This window comes from Dreissena polymorpha, chromosome 4 (assembly GCF_020536995.1).
Source record: "Dreissena polymorpha isolate Duluth1 chromosome 4, UMN_Dpol_1.0, whole genome shotgun sequence".
In the NCBI taxonomy this organism is placed as follows: domain Eukaryota; kingdom Metazoa; phylum Mollusca; class Bivalvia; order Myida; family Dreissenidae; genus Dreissena; species Dreissena polymorpha.
In genome coordinates, this window is record NC_068358.1 from 40,386,634 (window position 1) to 40,405,507 (window position 18,874).

Below are 18,874 nucleotides of genomic sequence, written 5' to 3' on the forward strand. Positions count from 1 at the left end.
TAATACACCAAATAGTTTCCCTATATAATTCAATGTAAAAGCGACAACTTTGAGCGAAAATAAATGCAACATTTTGCACATAGAGACCCCCATAACCATACCTTTTCTTAAAGGCCATTCTAAGCGGAATCGATTTATGCAATAAAACAGATATGTCATGTACAATGCAAGAAAGAACTTGACACAAATCAAAATCGACTGTTTTTGCAACTTTTTTTTTCGGCCGTTTCTTAGTGGAATGTAACCTTTTCTAGTGCAATGGTTTACTATAGTCTTCAAGTGTGTCATATTTCAGGGATTCAGTAGTGAACACCTATTTATGCCCTACCATTATCTCCGCAAGATAACACCTGAATAATGGTAAAAAGTGTAAAACAGGCCTTCCTGTCAACTATGATATTTTTTTAGAGAGTACAGCCCTACATGAAGCGATCATTTAGTGTATTGTAACCTACAGGCTTTACATATTTTACCTATCAGATATTGTAAAGATCTTAATAACTGATACATCACATGGATATATGTTTATTTCTGTTTGAAACCAACATTTAATACGTATTCTTAGATATGTACATACACACAATTACATATTCATGTCGGTCCTTAGTTAACTTAGATATAGGCTAGTAAAGTGTAAATAATTCATATATGTGACCAATGCTGGGAAAATCAGTCTTGTGTTAAAAAAAATCACATTTTGATTTTTTGGCAATTTTGAATTTTCTAAACATTGTAGTTCACAAAAATGATATAGTTTTTTTATTTATCATATTCAAATCTAATTTTATGACCTTCCAAAGTGACCAACCCTACATTTTACCGTCTCTAAAAGTTATCAATTAATACAAATAAACAACGAAAACATACAAAAAACAAGCTCATTGTTTTTTAAAACAATAACCTTTCCTTTAGTCAAATACATAATTATAGTGCAATAAACTGACAACAGCATTATGGACATTTAAAATGTACCATTTGTGTTGCTATGGTAACCGATCTACATGTTAATAATCACTAGAGCACACAATCACACCTTTTATAAATATATGAATTGTATTTTCAATCAAGTTTTTTTTTTAAAGGCATGCACTACATTAATTTCACTGTTTTGTAACTAGTTAAACAATAACAATCAATAATTTTTGTGTTCCATGAACAATTTCCTTTTTTATTCAGTTACATGTGTATTTAAGTATAATGTAACCTCAAACACAACAGAACGGAAAAAACAGCATTGAAAAGTGTTGGTTAAAAGTACACTTGGATACTAAATGTTTCCGTAAATAAAATAATCATTATTTATCATTATTTCTGATATAGAAAAATAGACAAAATAAACAATAACTTAAACATAAAAATTGTTTGTTTTTGTTACTATGGAAACAATGTAGCAAACAAACAAAAATATGGGATTTTCATTGTTAGACATAAATAAATACAATATTCACACTGATTTTTTTCCAGTTTTTCGGAAAGGCAGTCTGTGTCCATAAGGCGAAAACAATTGCATGGTAACATGGAAAAAATGATTTTTGTTTTGTAAATTTGAGATATAAAAAACTTGAAAACAAGCTTATACAATTAGAACAACAAACATTTGTATTGAACATTTCAAAACCTGTATCAACTGACACATTTAGCACTCGTATACATGTTTTAGCTTTCCTAGGAATAGAGGAGTTTTTGCACTGTTTGGGGGAAAATATATCACCCAATACCCTGGCCAAAATAAACACTGATACATGATGTAATTGTTGTGGCATGATCAGAGAAGATCAGATGCGCATCTTAATGCATCTTCTTTTTTTTGGGGGGGGGGGGGGCACAGTCTGCATTTTGTCGCTAACCAGTAGGGCGTTTCGGACATGTCAAGTTTTTGGTTCATCTGTGCGACAGAATTCACGAATGTTTTCAAATAAATAATACCACTGTCAGATGGTCCAGATCAAGCCCTTTCGCAAAAATTTCTTATGGCAGGTTGTCACAGCTCACATTAACATTCAGTTTCGAGACCTTCCTGAGAGTGATTTTGTGTAAACCTGAAATGTTAAAAAATATTTTTTTTAAAAGGTCAGGCTACAATTTAGAATATGTATTTTGTAGTAACTGACTGACTTAAAAATGGTTTGACTCATTTCAATATATTATTTTAAGAGATTTTTCCTTTTGGGATTGATACCAGAGTAATTTTTTTTTAAATTTTCACTACATATCAACACGCTTTACCATTTTGCAATTGCATTACTGCAAACAAATATTTTTAACAACAGGTTTAGCTAAATTAATTTCTCAACATTAAAAAAAGCTATCAGAAACACAATAACTTAGGGCTTGTTATTACCTACAAGAACTCTCCACAGAAGGTACCAGATGACTATGTTGTTTTTATTTTGGCCGCAACAGTTGTCACACTGAACGTGAGCATGCTGTTTGCCAAGACTGTTTGTGTTAAGGTAGTGGTGCACCTTTACCATGTGACTGGCCTTCGTCTGCGAGGTAAAACACCTGCTTTCCTGTGAAACAGAAGACTAATAAATATACCGTAATATCTTACTAGAGATACCCAAATAGTTCTTTTTTTCCAATCAATTAATAGGTGGTTTGAAACATTTAGATAATGCATGGTTATTGTCTTATCATAAGAGATTGATATTAGACGAGAATGATATCCTTCAGACCACACACGCACACGAACACGCACACGAACACGCACACACAACAATAAAAAGTAAATAATCAATGGGTAGTTGATTACATTAATAGACTGATTCAGTTTGTAGATAGCAATGATATTAAATTAATTCAAATACCAGATCCTTCACAGCTGATTCCATACATCTCACACTTCCTTGGGGTCTTGAAAAATAACTTCCCAAACTGTAGAATATAAAATTATTGGTTATTTATCTACATAACACTATTTATAATAATAATTATTAATTAAATTTGCGCTTAAACATTTCTAAAGGTCAACCTTAAATTAGTTTTGTTTATCAGCTTCTGCCAAATCAAGTTCAGACTTTTCAATAAACACAGTATCTGATGTGTTTTTTTTTGACAGATTCTACATCAATATCAATATCAGACTCATCATGCTTCAGTGCTCCAGCTAGGATTTGAAAAGGGCAGGGGGGCTTTTTTGTCAAAAGGGCACTTTCACAAGCAGTATTTTGTGAAAAGGGCACTTTCGATGCGCAGTATTTTGTGAAAAGGGCACGTTCGAGATTTATGAATAATCATAATGTAAAAAAAAAAAAAAAAAAAATAGGGGGGGGCAGGGCGGAGGTTCGGGAGGGCAGGGGGCGCGGCGCCCTTCGATTAAGGCCTAGCTGGAGCACTGTGGTTTGACTCAAGGTCACCTAACACATCAAAAAAATCATGAGTAGCGGGGTGAGAAGTTTCAAAATAAAGTTAATTTACATTCGATAAATCATTTAAATTTAAAAAACAAAGAGTCCTTGTCTTGTGAAATTTCATATGGAATAGTGTCGGTGTTAATAAATTGAGACATGATATTTTAAAGTCAAATTTAAATCTACCACCATTTTATGTAAACAATTCAGTTGCATCGTACAGTTTACTTCCGGGTCAAACTTGCGAGTCGCGAAAATAATCACAAAGCAAAAATACACACATATCTTTCACTTACCTATTTAAAGCATGTGGAAATATCATTTCCGAACCTTCTTCAATTGAAGACATCCAACAGTACACGATGTCACTTTGATTTACAGCGTTTAATAGCCATTGAAAATGAACACTACGAGACAGGTTGCGCTACCTGTGAACTGCTCAAACGAAACTGTTTCATTCAAGGGGAATAATTTGAAATAAATAAATGGATTATAAACCACCAATTGTGCCAGTGTTTAAAGGAAATAGTCATGCTATATTGTGGAAATTTCCAAAGCATGACATAAATTATGAGCCTAGAAATTGTATAAAAAAAAGACAAAATATTCAGCGCATTTTCGTACATGATTTTTATCTCGCGATTTCCCGACATAAACGTCAGCGTACACAAGACTGATTTTCGCTGATATGTTTGCTTGATACCAACAACGATTACAAATCAAAGTATGATATGTACATTTATTAATAAACATTTGTTGAACAAAGTTTGAATTTTTTATGATAAAAAAAGAATAATATCAGAAATAGAGTTTTGTGTTGCCGGATATTTAAGACATTACAAATAGCTCATATATACGTTTTAATGCAGTACGTGATGAACACATTTATATAAACATTAAAAAAAAACTATCAAGGGTTTATAACACACACCACAGTCGCACACGCATGCACATTAGAATGAGAAGGGAGCTTACGTGGGTTATACCAACGGTTGTTTAAAGTGACGTCTATTTGATTGCCCGCGCACTGAATGAAAACGACGTCATTTGATTTTCATTGTTGTGGTGACGTCACGTTTTCACGGAAAAGTGGAGGACGTTCGGTTAATACTATTCTCATTTATAACCTTTAAATCTCGGTTAACTTATTAATGCAATCGTGTTAGAATCGAAATAATCGACGGGTAACCGTTGGTTATTGCGTTAATAACCAACGGTATTGAGTTCCGATGCTTGTTATCAAACGACTCGGGCAACGCCCTCGTGGTTTCATTCCTACGAATCGGAACCCCATACCGTTGGATGTTACCGCAATAACCAACGGTTACTTGTCAATTATTTCTTATTTCTACCACAGTTATTTCTTATTTCTACCACAGTCGCACACGCATGCACATTAGAATGAGACGGGAGCTTACCGTGGGTTATCACCCCGATATTTATACCAACGGTTGTTATAAGACGTCACTTTGATTGTCCGCGCACTGTTTATGAATGAAGACGACGTCATTTGATTTCCATTGTTGTGTCGACGTCACGTTTTCGCGGAAAAGTCGAGGACGTTCGGTTATTATAATATAGAGAATAATAGGTTACTGCCTGATTTTTTTGTAATATATCAGGCAATGCTTAAAATAATTTAACGGCGAGGCTTGCTGTATTTTATTCGTGCCGAGCCTGATATATTACAAAACGGGCAGGCAGTAATCTGTTTTTAGCTCACCTGAGCGATAGCTCGGGGTGAGCTATTGTGATCACTCACCGTCCGGCGTCCGTCCGTCCGTCTGTCTGTCTGTCTGTCTGTAAACAATTTGTAATCATCTTCTTCTACTAAACCATTGAGCCAATTTCAACTTAATTTCATGTGGAGCATCCCTAGGTCATGGGACAAAAGAATTGTTAAAAAAAAATTGATCACATAACCAAGATGGCCGCCATGACAATATATGGTAAAAACCTTAAAAAATCTTCTTGTCAGAAACCGCTCATCAGATTTTCAAAAAATTTCACAGGGATGACCTTTGAAGGCTCCCCTGAAAAAGTTGTTCAAAGAAATTTGATTCGTCAAAAAACATGGCCGCAGGAGCTCGTTGAACTTTGCATGTTTATTCGTTTTTGCCTATTTTGTGAAAACTTTCAAAAATCTTCCACATTTTTTGTCCGATCCTTTCCAAATTTGCACAGTGTCTTTATATCAATGAGGACACGAACCCTACAAAAAATGAGCATTATTGGTCCATGAAGTACAGAATTACCTCCCCTTGAATTGAGAAAATGGTGTTTATGCAACAAAGTCCAAATTTTTCATCCAATTCTTTCCAAACTTGCACAGTGTCTTCATATCAATGAAAACTCGAGCCCTGTCGAAAATGAGCAACATCGGACCATTAAGTCCAGAATGATCTCCTTGAGACGGCAGATTTAGAAATAATTATAGTGTACTCTTTTTTTCCAAATAGTGCTATTAGAGTAAAGGATTTGCTGGCTACAGGCCAGGTTTCTCTGACACGATTCTCTTCTGATGGCTTTGCTGCAGACCACATAAACCCTTAACCCAGAACAGTTAATTCTTTTTGCAAATGTTTGTGACTGTGGAAATCATTGAAATAAAAGGAGAAATTGCTGAAATTAGCATTTTCTCCTTTCATCACAATGCTTCCTACCCTATTAAATCAGTTTCTTCTTATTCCATTATAATTTAATTTGTCTTCTGCAACCTCTTTCAATTTGGAAAAGGGTTAACTACCAGAAATCAATTAATGCTGTAGTTTTGTTGATGAGAAATTATTTTTCCTTTAAAATGGGAGGTGATTATTGCTTAGGAAATTGCTCTGGTAGGGTTGAATCATTGTGGGAAATTGAGAAATTGTTCAGTCCAAAATATGTTGATTGGTAAAGGGTTAAATGGATACCATTTTTAAAATGGGAGGTGATTATTGCTTAGGAAATTGCTCTGGTAGGGTTGGATCATTGTGGGAAATTGAGAAATTGTTCAGTCCAAAATATGTTGATTGGTAAAGGGTTAAATGGATACCATTTTTCCAAGTTACCCTTTTCCTTATGCAAACATGGGTTGCCTGTTTAGTGGATGATATCTTGTCAATTTTGAGAAAAAAGAGGAATCTCTTCAAAACAAGCAAAAATTCCTTTTATCTCAATGTTTAAGTCCACTTTTTAGCGTACCTGAGCAGATCATATCCTCCTAAACCATTGAGCCAATTTCAACCAAATTTCATGTGGAGCATTCCTACGTCACGAAAAAAAAATATTGTTAAAAAAAAATTTGGTCACATAACCAAGCTGGCCGCCATGCCCATATATGGTCAATACCTTAAAAAATCTTCTTGTCAGAAAGGGCTCGTCGGATTTTCATTTTTTTTACAAGGAATATCCTTAAAGGCTCCCCTAAAAATGTGTTCAAGAAAATTTGTTTCTTGTCAATTACCATTGGGCCTAAGGCTATTAAATTTGTTCAGGTGAGCGATTCAGGGCCTATGTGGCCCTTGTTCTATTTATCATACATCTACGTCCCCGATTTTAAAGAAATAGTGAATAAATCGCTAAAAAGCTGCTGTTTTAGCGGGAAATAATATGGCTTTTGTCGTTTGACGTGCAAATAAATTATAATGACGTCATGAGCACGCGCGCTTAATATTTGTAAAAAATGTTTTTTGCTGTTTGTGTTGCATTTTGTGTTTAAAATAAATTAAATCTTGGTATCAAATTGTTTGTTATGTTGAATCTGATACGATTTTACTAACAATAATTACTTAAAAGTTGATTCCGAGTAATATGACCGCAATCCACACATGGCTGATAAAAGAACTTCTGTTGACAATTATGATATAAACAAGACTATTGTCAAGCAATATAAGTCCCCTACCGGCTCCACCATTGTCAGAAATTCCAGTTTTTTTAAATATATATTTGTTGCCGTAGCAACCATTTTTTTATATTTAAGAACGAAATGAAATGACGTGCATAATGTCCATATTGTCATCTATCCATGATTAAAGTTTCATGAACAAATATTAAGAACTTTAAAAGTTATCGCAGGATCCAGAAAAACCACCATTTTCAGCATTATTTCTAGTCTATTTGTTGCCATAGCAACCATAAATTATGACGTCGGAACGAAATGAAATGACGTGCATAATGTCCATATTGCCATCTATCCATGTTTCAAGTTTCTTAAACAAATATTAAGAACTTTAAAAGTTATCGCAGGATCCAGAAAAACCACCATTTTCAGCATTATTTCTAGTCTATTTGTTGCCATAGCAACCTTAATTTTTGACGTAGGAACGAAATGAAATGACTTGCATACTGTCCATATTGCCATCTATCCATGTTCCAAGTTTCATGAAAAAATATTAAGAACTTTTAAAGTTATCGCAGGATCCAGAAAAGTGTGACGGACGGACGGACGGATGGAGACAAAACCATAAGTCCCCTCCGGTTAAACCGGTAGGGGACTAAAAATATGCGGTGGTATGATAAAATTCTCATTTATAACCTTTAAATCGCGGATAACTTATTAATGTAATCGTGCTAGAATCGAAATAATCGACGTGTACGCGTTGGTTATTGTGGTTATAACCAACGGTACGTCGTTCCGATGCTTGTTACTAAACCACTCGGGCTACGCCCTCGTGGTTTAATTACTACTCATCGGAACTCCAAAACGTCAGTTAATACCGCAATAACCAACGCTTACACGTCGATTACTTCTTTAATAAAAAATAAGATGTGAAACAATTAAATACTGTTACGACTATTCGAGAAATTAGAACCATTCTCTAATAACAAAATGATAACTACAGTCGATACTCGTCAGCGCTTGTGATTTATTTAATGTTCACATTCATATCCCAACAATAATGATGATTATATTCATTATAGTCTACAGTACGGAAATGCCTAAATGCTTGTTTTAAAGGGATCTTTTCACGCTTTGGTAAATTGACAAAATTGAAAAAAGTTGTTTCAGATTCGCATATTTTCGTTTTAGTTATGATATTTGTGAGGAAACAGTAATACTGAACATTTACCATGGTCTAATATAGCCATCATATGCATCTTTTGACGATTTTAAAACCTTAAAATTATAAAGCGTTGCAACGCGAAACGATTGATAATTTGGAGAGTTCTGTTTTTGTCGTTAAATTTTGTGAAACTACGAAGATTGCTTATATAAGGTATAAAATACGTCAAGTATGTGTACTCGGCGGAATAGCTCAGTAGGCTAAAGCGTTTTTACTTCAGGACTCTGGCAGGACTCCAGGGGTCACTGGTTCGAAACCTGCTCCGGGCAATGTTCTTTTCCTTTTTTAAATTTTATTCTTGATTTTTTACTGGAGCTTTTACGATCCAATGTTTACATTTATCAATATAAAGCATTTAATGAATAAGTTAAAAAATGCCAAAATCTGTGAAAAGGCCCCTTTAAATATAATTCAGGGCAATAAATGAACTTCATTAACTCAAGTACACACAAGTATAAGTCATACATATTATTCACTCCACAGAATCTCAGTGCAACAATGGAATCGAAGCCGAATGGAAACTTGCGGTTGTTCGACGATGATGAAGAAGGCCAGCCAAATGAACATGAAGCTAGGACAGACATTACACAGTCGGTCGCTAAAGGAGAAGCAGAATCCAGTGCTATTTCCGAAAGCAGACATATCGTCATGCCGACTACGGATATGCGAACTGAACAAAGTTCTAGTATGTCACCTATTGACAAACAGCAGTTTGTGCACAACAATTCACCGCAAAGACATTCATATGACTTACTTACTTCACAAACAGAACCAGAATCTTTAGACTTAGGTGCTGGCGTGCACCCGCCCTGGAGAAAAACCCCTTACTTGCCATTCAAAGTGGAACAACCTATTGATGTAGCTAAAGCTAAGATGTTATTATTCAAAGGCTTTGATCAATTCGTCGAGACCACATTTGATAAGAAACAAGGGCGTATAAATATCAGGGCAAAATCTGAAGATGAACTTATATGCATTCAAATAAGCATGCATCAATGCCTCGAACAGGTGATAACGAAGGAAAGACACGTAATGGAAAATACATTAGCAGAGTTTTTAGATAAGGGTCCATGTCGCAAATGTTTAAACGACAAGCTTGCAGAAAAACAGATCGAAGCTGTTCTTGATGTCGATACACAATTGTGTACATTGGTCGCGTATGCGTATACGGACGTCAATCTTGACAAAGCGTTAAACGTTTATGACAAAACCTTCATTCAAAGAGACATACCACTTCAACCACAGGAAGTAGATGAAATTGAAATGGCCGTTGAAAGAGTCCGTCAGAAGAACTTGCAACTTGTACACATTGCCATGTCGTCCAAGTGTGTTAAACTGTATGGTTTGGATTCAACAGAAGTTGAAGAAACAGAAAGACAGATTTGGAATATTAAAAGGGAATATAAACCAAAAGATTTGTCTTTCCCTGCATGCGTTGAAATATGCATTGCAGCGGCAGGTTTGGATTCAACACGAGTCGAAGAAAAAGAAAGACAGATTAGGAATATTAAAATGGAATGTAAACCAAAAGATCTGTCTTTCACTGCATGCGTTCAATTGTGCAATGCAGAGGCAAGATGTTTTAAACATCACTTTTCCAGTGATCTAGAATCAGCCATAAGGTAACGGATATTTCATTATAATGATATTGTAAACAGTAAATCATAGTATAATCTGTGTGTCCTTTAATTGTATGTTTATCTATGTATCCAACTATATTTCTATTCGTTAATTAAAGCCGTCAATAAAGTATTTTTACGATATTGCAGGCAACGAAACGGTCAGTATTTGTCTGAACAGAGTGGCGAAGATGACGATATCAAAATTACTGTAACTACAACCGGTGAGCCAGGCATAAAAGATCTGCTTGAACAGACTGTTAAAAAGATGTTTAAGGAACAATTTGACTTCTCAAAAGCGTCCATTGATGGTATGTTATATGGTATCAACCTATTTGTGTCTACTAAAGAATAAGAGTGTCTGATGTAATGCGGATGCGATATACTAATATTTCACATGTTATTAGCACGCGCGTCAGCCTATACGTATTTTTTTCCCCAAAAAATCAGTCTAGCGCATTGTTCTAGTGTAGAACAAGACAATCTGTACAAACGCCATGAAGGCCCATGATTTTATATCATAATGCAATGAATATGTTATGTATGCGCTTTTGACTTAAAACCTGAGTGATCGTTTTATTCACTGTACACAAGACGGGTATAGTCAATTGTTTGCGTGTGAATACTTTTTGGTTTGCATCAGCAACTTTCATTGAGGAAGTTAACATGCAGGAAGATGTTTTATCTTCCTGCATGTTAACTTCCTCAATGAAAGTCACAAATTATAGTAACATTAATTGTTACAGTCACAAAGAAACAAACGCAAATAAAAGTAATTCATGAACCTACTGTTTACCTAGAAATTTATGTTACATGTATGAAATTTTCTTATAAGTTTGATGTATTTCTGTTTTAGCAAATGATGAACATTTGCTTTGGACAGGGCTTGCCGGCAATGAGGGTAGAACGTATTTGAAGCAATGTGAAGTTATTTTTAATTGTTTTATTGACCTGTCAAAAAAGCGTGAAGACCCGCGAGATGGAAGATCTCGGTAAGCGCCTTGATATTGCGCAAGCTTATCATCGAGAACATTTTTAAAGAAACACCTGAAAAATGATACTTATTTTTATGCCCGCGGTAGGGTGGCATATAGCAGTTGAACTGTCCGTCAGTGTGTCAGTATGTCAGTATGTGTGTATGTCAGTCTGTCCGTCCGTCCGAAAACTTTAATGGCCATAACTTATTTAATATTGAAGATAGCAACTTGATATTTGCCATGCATGTGCATGTCACGGAGCTGCACATTTTGAGTGGTGAAAGGTGAAGGTCAATGTCATCCTTCAAGGTCAAATGTCTAATATATGGCGTCTGTCCGTCCGTTCAAAAACTTTAACATTGGTCATAACTTTTGCACTATTGAAGATAGCAATGTGATATTTGGCATGCATGTGTATCTCATGGAGCTGAACATTTTGAGTAATGAAAGGTCAAGGTCATCCTTCAAAGTCAAATGTCAAATATATGGTGTCTGTCCGTCCGAAAACTTTAACATTGGCCATAACTTTTGCACTATTGAAGATAGCAATTTGATATTTGGCATGCATGTGTATCTCATGGAGCTGAACATTTTGAGTGGTGAAAGGTCAAGGTCAAGGTCATCCTTCAAGGTCAAATGTCAAATATATGGTGTCTGTCCGTCCGAAAACTTTAACAGTGGCCATAACTTTTTCAATATTGAAGATAGCAACTTGATATTTGGCATGCATGTGCATCTCACAGGGCTGCACATTTTGAGTGGTGAAAGGTGAAGGTCAAGGTCATCCTTCAAGGTCAAATGTCTAATATATGGCGTCTGTCCGTCCGTCCAAAAACTTTAACATTGGCCATAACTTTTGCACTATTGAAGATAGCAACTTGATATTTGGCATGCATGTGTATCTCATGGAGCTGAACATTTTGAGTGGTGAAAGGTGAAGGTCAAGGTCATCCTTCAAGGTCAAATATCAAATATATGGCGTCTGTCCGTCCGAAAACTTTAACATTGGCCATAACTTTTTCAATATTGAAGATAGCAACCTGATATTTGGCATACATGTGCATCTCACGGAGCTGCACATGTTGAGTGGTGAAAGGTGAAGGTCAAGGTCATCCTTCAAGGTCAAATGTCAAATATATGGCGTCTGTCCGTCCGAAAACTTTAACATTGGTCATTACTTTTTCAATATTGAAGATAGCAACTTGATATTTGGCATGCATGTGTATCTCATGAAGCTGCACATTTTGAGTGGTGGAAGTTCAAGGTCAAGGTCATCCCTCAAGGTCAAGGTCATCCCTCAAGGTAAAAGGTCAAAAAATAATAATTTCAAAGCGGCGTTCTCATGAAGCTGCACATTTTGAGTGGTGGAAGTTCAAGGTCAAGGTCATCCTTCAAGGTCAAAGGTCCAAAAAAAATTTTTAAAGCGGCGCAATAGGGGAAATGTGTTTCTGACGAGCACATCTCTTGTTTTATTAGAAATATTGGTCTAGGTGTGCGTTTAAGAAACAAATTACTATTAACATAATGAAAAACATACAGAAAAAATCATAATGGACATATTCGTTCAATTATATTTGTTAACTTATCTTAGCCAACGTTGTTGATTTGTTTTTTAAGAATTGTCTTGCAGATCTTCCACTTATATTAACATTATTTGAGGCAACTAAATGATCAGTTGCAATTTGTATTCCGTTCGCAGGGTCAAAGTTGTATCAACGGAGGACTGTTTCACCTCAAACAGCAGCGACGATGACAGTTCTTCGAGTGAGGAAGATGACGCAGTAAATTATCAAGTAAACATGGAGAAGACCCCTCGACAGACGTTTGCCGAATTGCAAGGCGACATACGGGTGAGAAACATATTATATAAAAAAGAGATTATCTTTCAACGATTTATGAAAATATGTATAAGTAAATTTACAACTGTTAAACATGATTGAACTGCTTATATAAGCAGTATTGTCTTTCTATTTATAAGAAAGCACACTTGTTTTGATCATGTTAAAATTCCTTTTCAGGATGAGGAAACAGCACTTCAACTTGCCATTCAGCTATCAAAGGAAGCGTATGTTATTTAAAAGTTAAAACTTACGCGAAAAAATGAAGATCCTTACGTAAAAGTTTTATATTTATGTGCAAATGATAGTGTAACTTAATACGTAAGGGTTAAAATGTAAATATGTAAATCAGATTTAATTTCAAGGTAAGTTGAAACAACAGCTTGTCATTTAGATAAAAAGTAGATATTTTAGACAAATTATTTTATGATGCATTCGCCATACATTATTTTATTTTATATCGTGGTTTTGTCATTCTACTGTGCTCAGATGCATTGCTCGTCCGGGAAATGATGACAACGATTCAGACGAAGCTACTTCAGGATTGTATGCGCGTACATGTTCGCACACGTTGAACAACATACACGTCCATGTAGTGAAAGGTGATATAGTTAAACAACAGGTATTATATATTTTAAAATATTTGGTTTTATAATGAAATATTACAATAGAATTATATGCTGATGAGCATATATTCCAAATAAAGATTGAACATTTGAAACTGCCCGCGCTTGGATAAATTTTTACGCGTTTGTATTATATGCCCGTTTGCTTTTTTCCTTGTTGTCATGAATACACACAATCTAAGCAGAGTCTTTACAAACGTTTTCGTTTCACGTATCATCATTATAAAACACTAAGCCATTTTTAACACTCTCGTGCATGTCATTATATTAAATACAAAAACGCCAACGATGTCATATTAATTTTAACCATGCGTGTTTTTAGCGAAATCCGCTAGTGTGTACATCTTTGTGCAAATCTTTATTCGGTGACTGTGTAAATTTCCTTTACACGTATTATTGGTATATGTACGTTCTTCCGTTACACACACCTTTAATTGGTAGCATGGGCTGAATAAAACAAATAAAACTCTTTACTTCCAATAGTTTATTGTTTGAACCTTATAGGCCGATGCGCTGGTAAATATCGTTTCTTATAACATGAAGTTTGGTGAAACTAGAGTGTCACAGATGTTTTTAAAAGCAGGCGGACCAGACATCGAAATGGTACGTTTTACTGTGCTTGTAATAAATGCATTATCAAATGGTTAATAGTTTTGGATATAATTGAAAAAAGTATATTAACAAACAGAAAATTAATATATTATAAAAGAATGGTGCCTTTTTTTCCTGACAAAGTTTTAGTTTCATTTATTAGCTCGGCTGTTTTTGGAGAAAACCCGAGGTATTGTCATAGCCAGCTCGTCGTCCGCCGTCGTCGTGCTAAAACCTGAACATTGGCCCTAAAATCAAACTGCTTCCACCTACAACTTTGAAACTTCATATATATAGATGCACCTTGATGAGTTCTACACGCCACACCCATTTTTGTGTCACTAGGTCAAAGACCAAGGTCACTATGACCTTTAAAAAAAAATTCTGACAAGCTTTCATTTATTCAAAACTGCACCGCAGCCGAACGTTGGTACCCGTTATGCGGTGCTCTTGTTTTATAATAACGTAGCATACTGATATTAAAAGGCGTATTGTAATTTCCCCGACCATGTTTAATCTTAAAGGGGCCTTTTCACGTTTTGGTAAATTGACAAAATTAAAAAAAAGTGTTTCAGATTCGCAATTTTTCGTTTTAGTTATGATATTTATGAGGAAATGAGTAACACTAAACATTTACCATTCTCTAAAATATCCATTATATGCATCTTTTGACGATTTAAAAATCTGAAAATTATAAAGCGTTGCAACGCAAAACGATTGAATAATTTGGAGAGTTCTGTTGTCGTCGTTATATTGTGTGATACTACGAGTATTGCTTATATAAAGTATAAAATACATCACTCATTGTATGAGCACGGATGGCCGAGTGGTTTAAGCGGTTAGACTTTTACTCCAGGACTCCAGGGGTCAGTGGTTCGAGCCGATTTGATGGTTACTTTTTTCTTTCTTTAATTTTATTCTTGTTTTTTACTAGAGCTTTTTAGATCCAATGTTAACATTTATCAATATAAAGCATTTATTGACAAACTTCAATACATGCCAAAATATGTGAACAGATCCCTTTAAATCTTAAACACACATAAAGAAAAGTTGAAAGAAAATAAGAAAGAGTAAAACTAATTAAAAAGCGGTTTGCATGAGAGTTGTGATTTCCGTACACACGTACCGGTATACAAAATATATGTGCTTATCGGTTTTCTTGTAAGTCCCTTATAGTGTTGGTTTATATTCATATAACAGACTCACAACTCAAAAGATCATTTCTTTATTGTATTTTGAAAGGCATACAATGCGGCACGACAAAATAATCCGCATAGAAGAGTACTAGTCACGCCAAGATTCCGTCATCTGAGATGCAAGAACGTGATACATGTTGGTTTGCAGAAAGGGAAAGACAAGTGCAAACAGGTAAGACAATAACATATATAGTTTTGTTTTCTTGCAAAAAACTTGGACATATATGGATATGATAAACATAATTATACAACGTGAAGTATAGTATTCAAATTCAATTATCGCTGGAAGTTACAATATTATTAAACAAACTATAATAGTGTGACGAAAAAAACGAACTGGAAAAGTAACTGTACTAAAGTGCTCTAATGCCCCCATTCAAAATTTTGTAGAAAAAGTCATTATTGATTTATGTGCAAGCGCTTTGCACGTTTTACATGGAAATCTATTGATATTCCAACTTAAAAGTATGAAAGCTTGCACATAGCATTATATATATATATATATATATATATATATATATATATATATATATATATATATATATATATATATATATATATATATATATATATATATATATATATATATATATATATATATATTGTGGAGCTATCCTACTCACCCCGGCGTCGTCGTTCCCGTTACCGTGAGCGTTGGAAAGTTAAAGTTTGCGTACCACGTCAAATATTTCCTATGTCCCTTGACATATTGCTTTTATATTTTGCATATTTCTTTACCAACATGACCCAATCTATGAACAAGAGCAGACAATTGCATCAAGCATTTTGTAAGAATTATGGCCTTTTTTCACTTAGAATATGCATATTATTGATAAATCTATGTTGAAGTTTGCGTACCACCTAAAATATTTTCTATGTCCGTTGACATATTGCTTTCATATTTGTGCAAACTTCTTTACCAACATGACACCAATCTATAAACACGAGCAGACAACTGTATCAAGTATTTTGTAAGAATTATGTGCCCTTTTTATACTTGGAAAATTGAAAATTTTGTTAAGTTTTGTGTTTAGGTTCACTTTATTATGCTCCCTCAAAATAAAGGGGGGAGCATATAGTCGCCGCTTGGTCTGTCCTTCCGTCCGTCCGTGCACAATTTTTGTCTGGGCTATTTCTCAGCAACTGATGACCGGAATTCAATGAAACTTTATGGCAAGCTTCACTACCAAGAGGAGATGTGCATATTATCAGCGGGTTCTGGTCTGATGATTTTTCACAGAGTTATGGCCCTTTGAAATTTTCTATAAAAAAATCTTGTCCCCCGAACTACTGTGCCCTCAAGACGTTTCTTTTTATCTGAATATATAGTGCAATATTGTGACAAAAAAAACTTTGGGGAGCAGCATCCGTCTCCGACGGTTTCTTGTTCCTAAATAATCAAAGCTATTGCTTTCATACTTGCAAAACTTATTAAGTATCATAAGGGTACTGTGCAGGCATAGCTATGTAACTCTGACTGGCATTTTGACAGAATTATGGCCCCTTTTATACTTAGATCATTGATCATTTGGTTAAGTTTTGTGTTTTGGTCCATTTTACTCCTAAAGTATCATAGCTTTTGCTTTCAGACTTGGAAAACTCACTAACTATCATAAAGGGACTATACAGGGCAAGTTGCATAACTCTGGTTGGCTTTTTGACGGAATTATGGCCCTTTTTGTATAAGTAATTTGGAATATTTTGTTAAATTTTGTGTTTAGCTCCACTTTACTTCTAAAGTATCAAGGCTATTGCTCTCAAACTTCAAATACTTTCTTACTATTATGAGGGAACTGTACCTGGTAAGTTGAATTTGACCTTGACCTTTGAATGACCTTGACTCTCAAGGTCAAATAAATAAATTTTGCTTAAATTGCCATAACTTCTTTATTATGCCCCCTTCGAAGAAGAGGGGGTATATTGTTTTGCACATGTCGGTCGGTCGGTCGGTCCGTCAGTCGGTCCGTCCACCAGATGGTTTCCGGATGATAACTCAAGAACGCTTAAGCCTATGATCATGAAACTTCATAGGTACATTGATCATGACTGGCAGATGACCCCTATTGATTTTCAGGTCACTAGGTCAAAGGTCAAGGTCATAGTGACTCGAAATAGTAGAATGGTTTCCGGATGATACCTCAAGAATGCTTAGGCCTAGGATCATGAAACTTCATAAGTACATTGATCATGACTGGCTGATGACCCCTATCGATTTCATGTCACTAGGTCAAAGGTCAAGGTCACAGTGACTCGAAATAGTAAAATGGTTTCCGGATGATATCTCAACAATACTTACGCCTAGGATCATGAAACTTCATAGGAACATTGATCATGACTGGCAGATGACCCCTTTTGATTTCCATGTCACTAGGTCAAAGGTCAAGGTCACAGTGACTCGAAATAGTAAAATGGTTTCCGGATGATAACTCAAGAATGCTTACGCCTAGGAGCATGAAACTTCATAGGTACATTGATCATGACTGGCAGATGACCCCTATTGACTTTCAGGTTTCTAGGTCAAAGGTCAAGGTCACAGTGACAAAAAACGTATTCACACAATGGCTGCCACTACAACTGACATCCCATATTGGGGGCATGCATGTTTTACAAACAGCCCTTGTTTATGATCAGATTTGATTCATACTTTGAGAAAACAACACTTACCTGACATACCACAATGGAATCCACCCAAACCACCTCCACGCCCCACCCCAGAATCCCCCTCCCCCCTATTTTTTTTTCTTTTTTTGTTATTTTTAAAAGATCATCTAATAAATTACCACACACCCGCATTAAACCCCCATCTCAACCCCCTTCCACCCCCACCCCTCCATCCCCCACCCAAAAAGATTTTTTTAAACATGGTACAAAAACACAAATATTTATTTATTTTATTTTTGAAGGACCGTCCAACCATCCCACCCAAGCTATTGCTATCAAACTTGAAATAAAATCTTATTAGTTTGTTTTATGTCTTTACAAATGTTCAATACATTGTGGAAAATATACCTGAACTCAATATCGTCTATAAAGTACAACTTTTTTAAAACATAAGCGATCAATATGTTTCAATTATGGTCCTCTTCCACTTAGAATATGACTATAGCACCTTGACCTTATTGAACATGAACAATTTTTCCATGACGGCTTACGCTATACTGTCAAGCACTCGAATAGTCGAGCGCGCTGTCTTCTGACAGCTCTTGTTATATATGCATTCAACCACTATTTGTATGCCCCCACATAATGGTGGGCGGGCATATAGTTGTACCCTTCTTAGTGTGTGAATCAGTGTGTGCGTGTGTGTGTTTATATAGTTGTACCCTTCTTAGTGTGTGAGAGAGTGTGCGCGTGTGTGTGTTTATATAGTTGTACCCTTCTTAGTATGTGTGCGGGTGTGTGTGCGTGTGTGTGTTTATATAGTTGTACCCTTCTTAGTGTGCGTCAGTGTATGCGTGTGTGTGTTTTAGAGGAGAAGGCTCATACTTTTTTCGTGAATTTTAGGCTTTCAAAATAACTCGACAAAATATATCATATCAAGGGGACGCGACGCGTGTAACAACCATGTTGCTAGCTGCAAGGTTTAGGTCACAAAATACATTTGAAATGTATATAGTGAACGTGCATGT

The 18,874-nt window shown here is 35.4% G+C and overlaps 2 protein-coding genes across 6 annotated transcripts in view; one reads left to right on the forward strand and one right to left on the reverse strand.

Moving 5' to 3' along the window:
- LOC127877602 (uncharacterized) overlaps positions 1-18,874 on the forward strand; it is a 30,663-nt gene that overhangs the window by 1,974 nt on the left and 9,815 nt on the right. For all 3 annotated transcript variants that reach the window (XM_052423633.1, XM_052423632.1, XM_052423631.1), the window contains exons 2-9: positions 8,882-10,020; positions 10,168-10,328; positions 10,874-11,009; positions 12,694-12,844; positions 13,013-13,059; positions 13,322-13,454; positions 13,963-14,061; positions 15,292-15,417. In XM_052423633.1, coding sequence (XP_052279593.1) covers positions 8,897-10,020; positions 10,168-10,328; positions 10,874-11,009; positions 12,694-12,844; positions 13,013-13,059; positions 13,322-13,454; positions 13,963-14,061; positions 15,292-15,417 — 1,977 coding nt within the window. In that variant the 5' untranslated portion in view covers positions 8,882-8,896. The remainder of the gene's footprint in view (positions 1-8,881; positions 10,021-10,167; positions 10,329-10,873; positions 11,010-12,693; positions 12,845-13,012; positions 13,060-13,321; positions 13,455-13,962; positions 14,062-15,291; positions 15,418-18,874) is intronic.
- Positions 510-4,007, reverse strand: LOC127877603 (uncharacterized). Of its 3 annotated transcripts, none has more exons than XM_052423635.1 (4): positions 3,650-4,007; positions 2,811-2,877; positions 2,346-2,513; positions 510-2,039 (listed from the first exon to the last, which is right to left on the reverse strand). In XM_052423635.1, the coding sequence occupies exons 1-4, from the start codon at positions 3,700-3,702 to the stop codon at positions 2,001-2,003; spliced, it is 327 nt and encodes a 108-aa protein (XP_052279595.1). In that variant the 5' UTR covers positions 3,703-4,007; the 3' UTR covers positions 510-2,000. The 3 variants fall into 3 exon arrangements, 2 of the variants coding, with proteins under 2 accessions (XP_052279595.1, XP_052279594.1); XM_052423634.1 differs by having other exon boundaries at positions 2,342-2,513; XR_008048495.1 differs by lacking the exon at positions 2,811-2,877 and having other exon boundaries at positions 2,342-2,513; positions 3,650-4,003.

Bases quoted from the DNA above. Each gene is read 5' to 3' on its own strand.
- LOC127877603 (XM_052423634.1), bottom strand. From the start codon at position 3,702: ATGTCTTCAATTGAAGAAGGTTCGGAAATGATATTTCCACATGCTTTA. The intron at 2,878-3,649 runs GTAAGTGAAAGA...TATATTCTACAG, and splicing joins TTTCCACATGCTTTAAATAG to TTTGGGAAGTTATTTTTCAA. The intron at 2,514-2,810 runs GTATTTGAATTA...TCTGTTTCACAG, and splicing joins AATCAGCTGTGAAGGATCTG to GAAAGCAGGTGTTTTACCTC.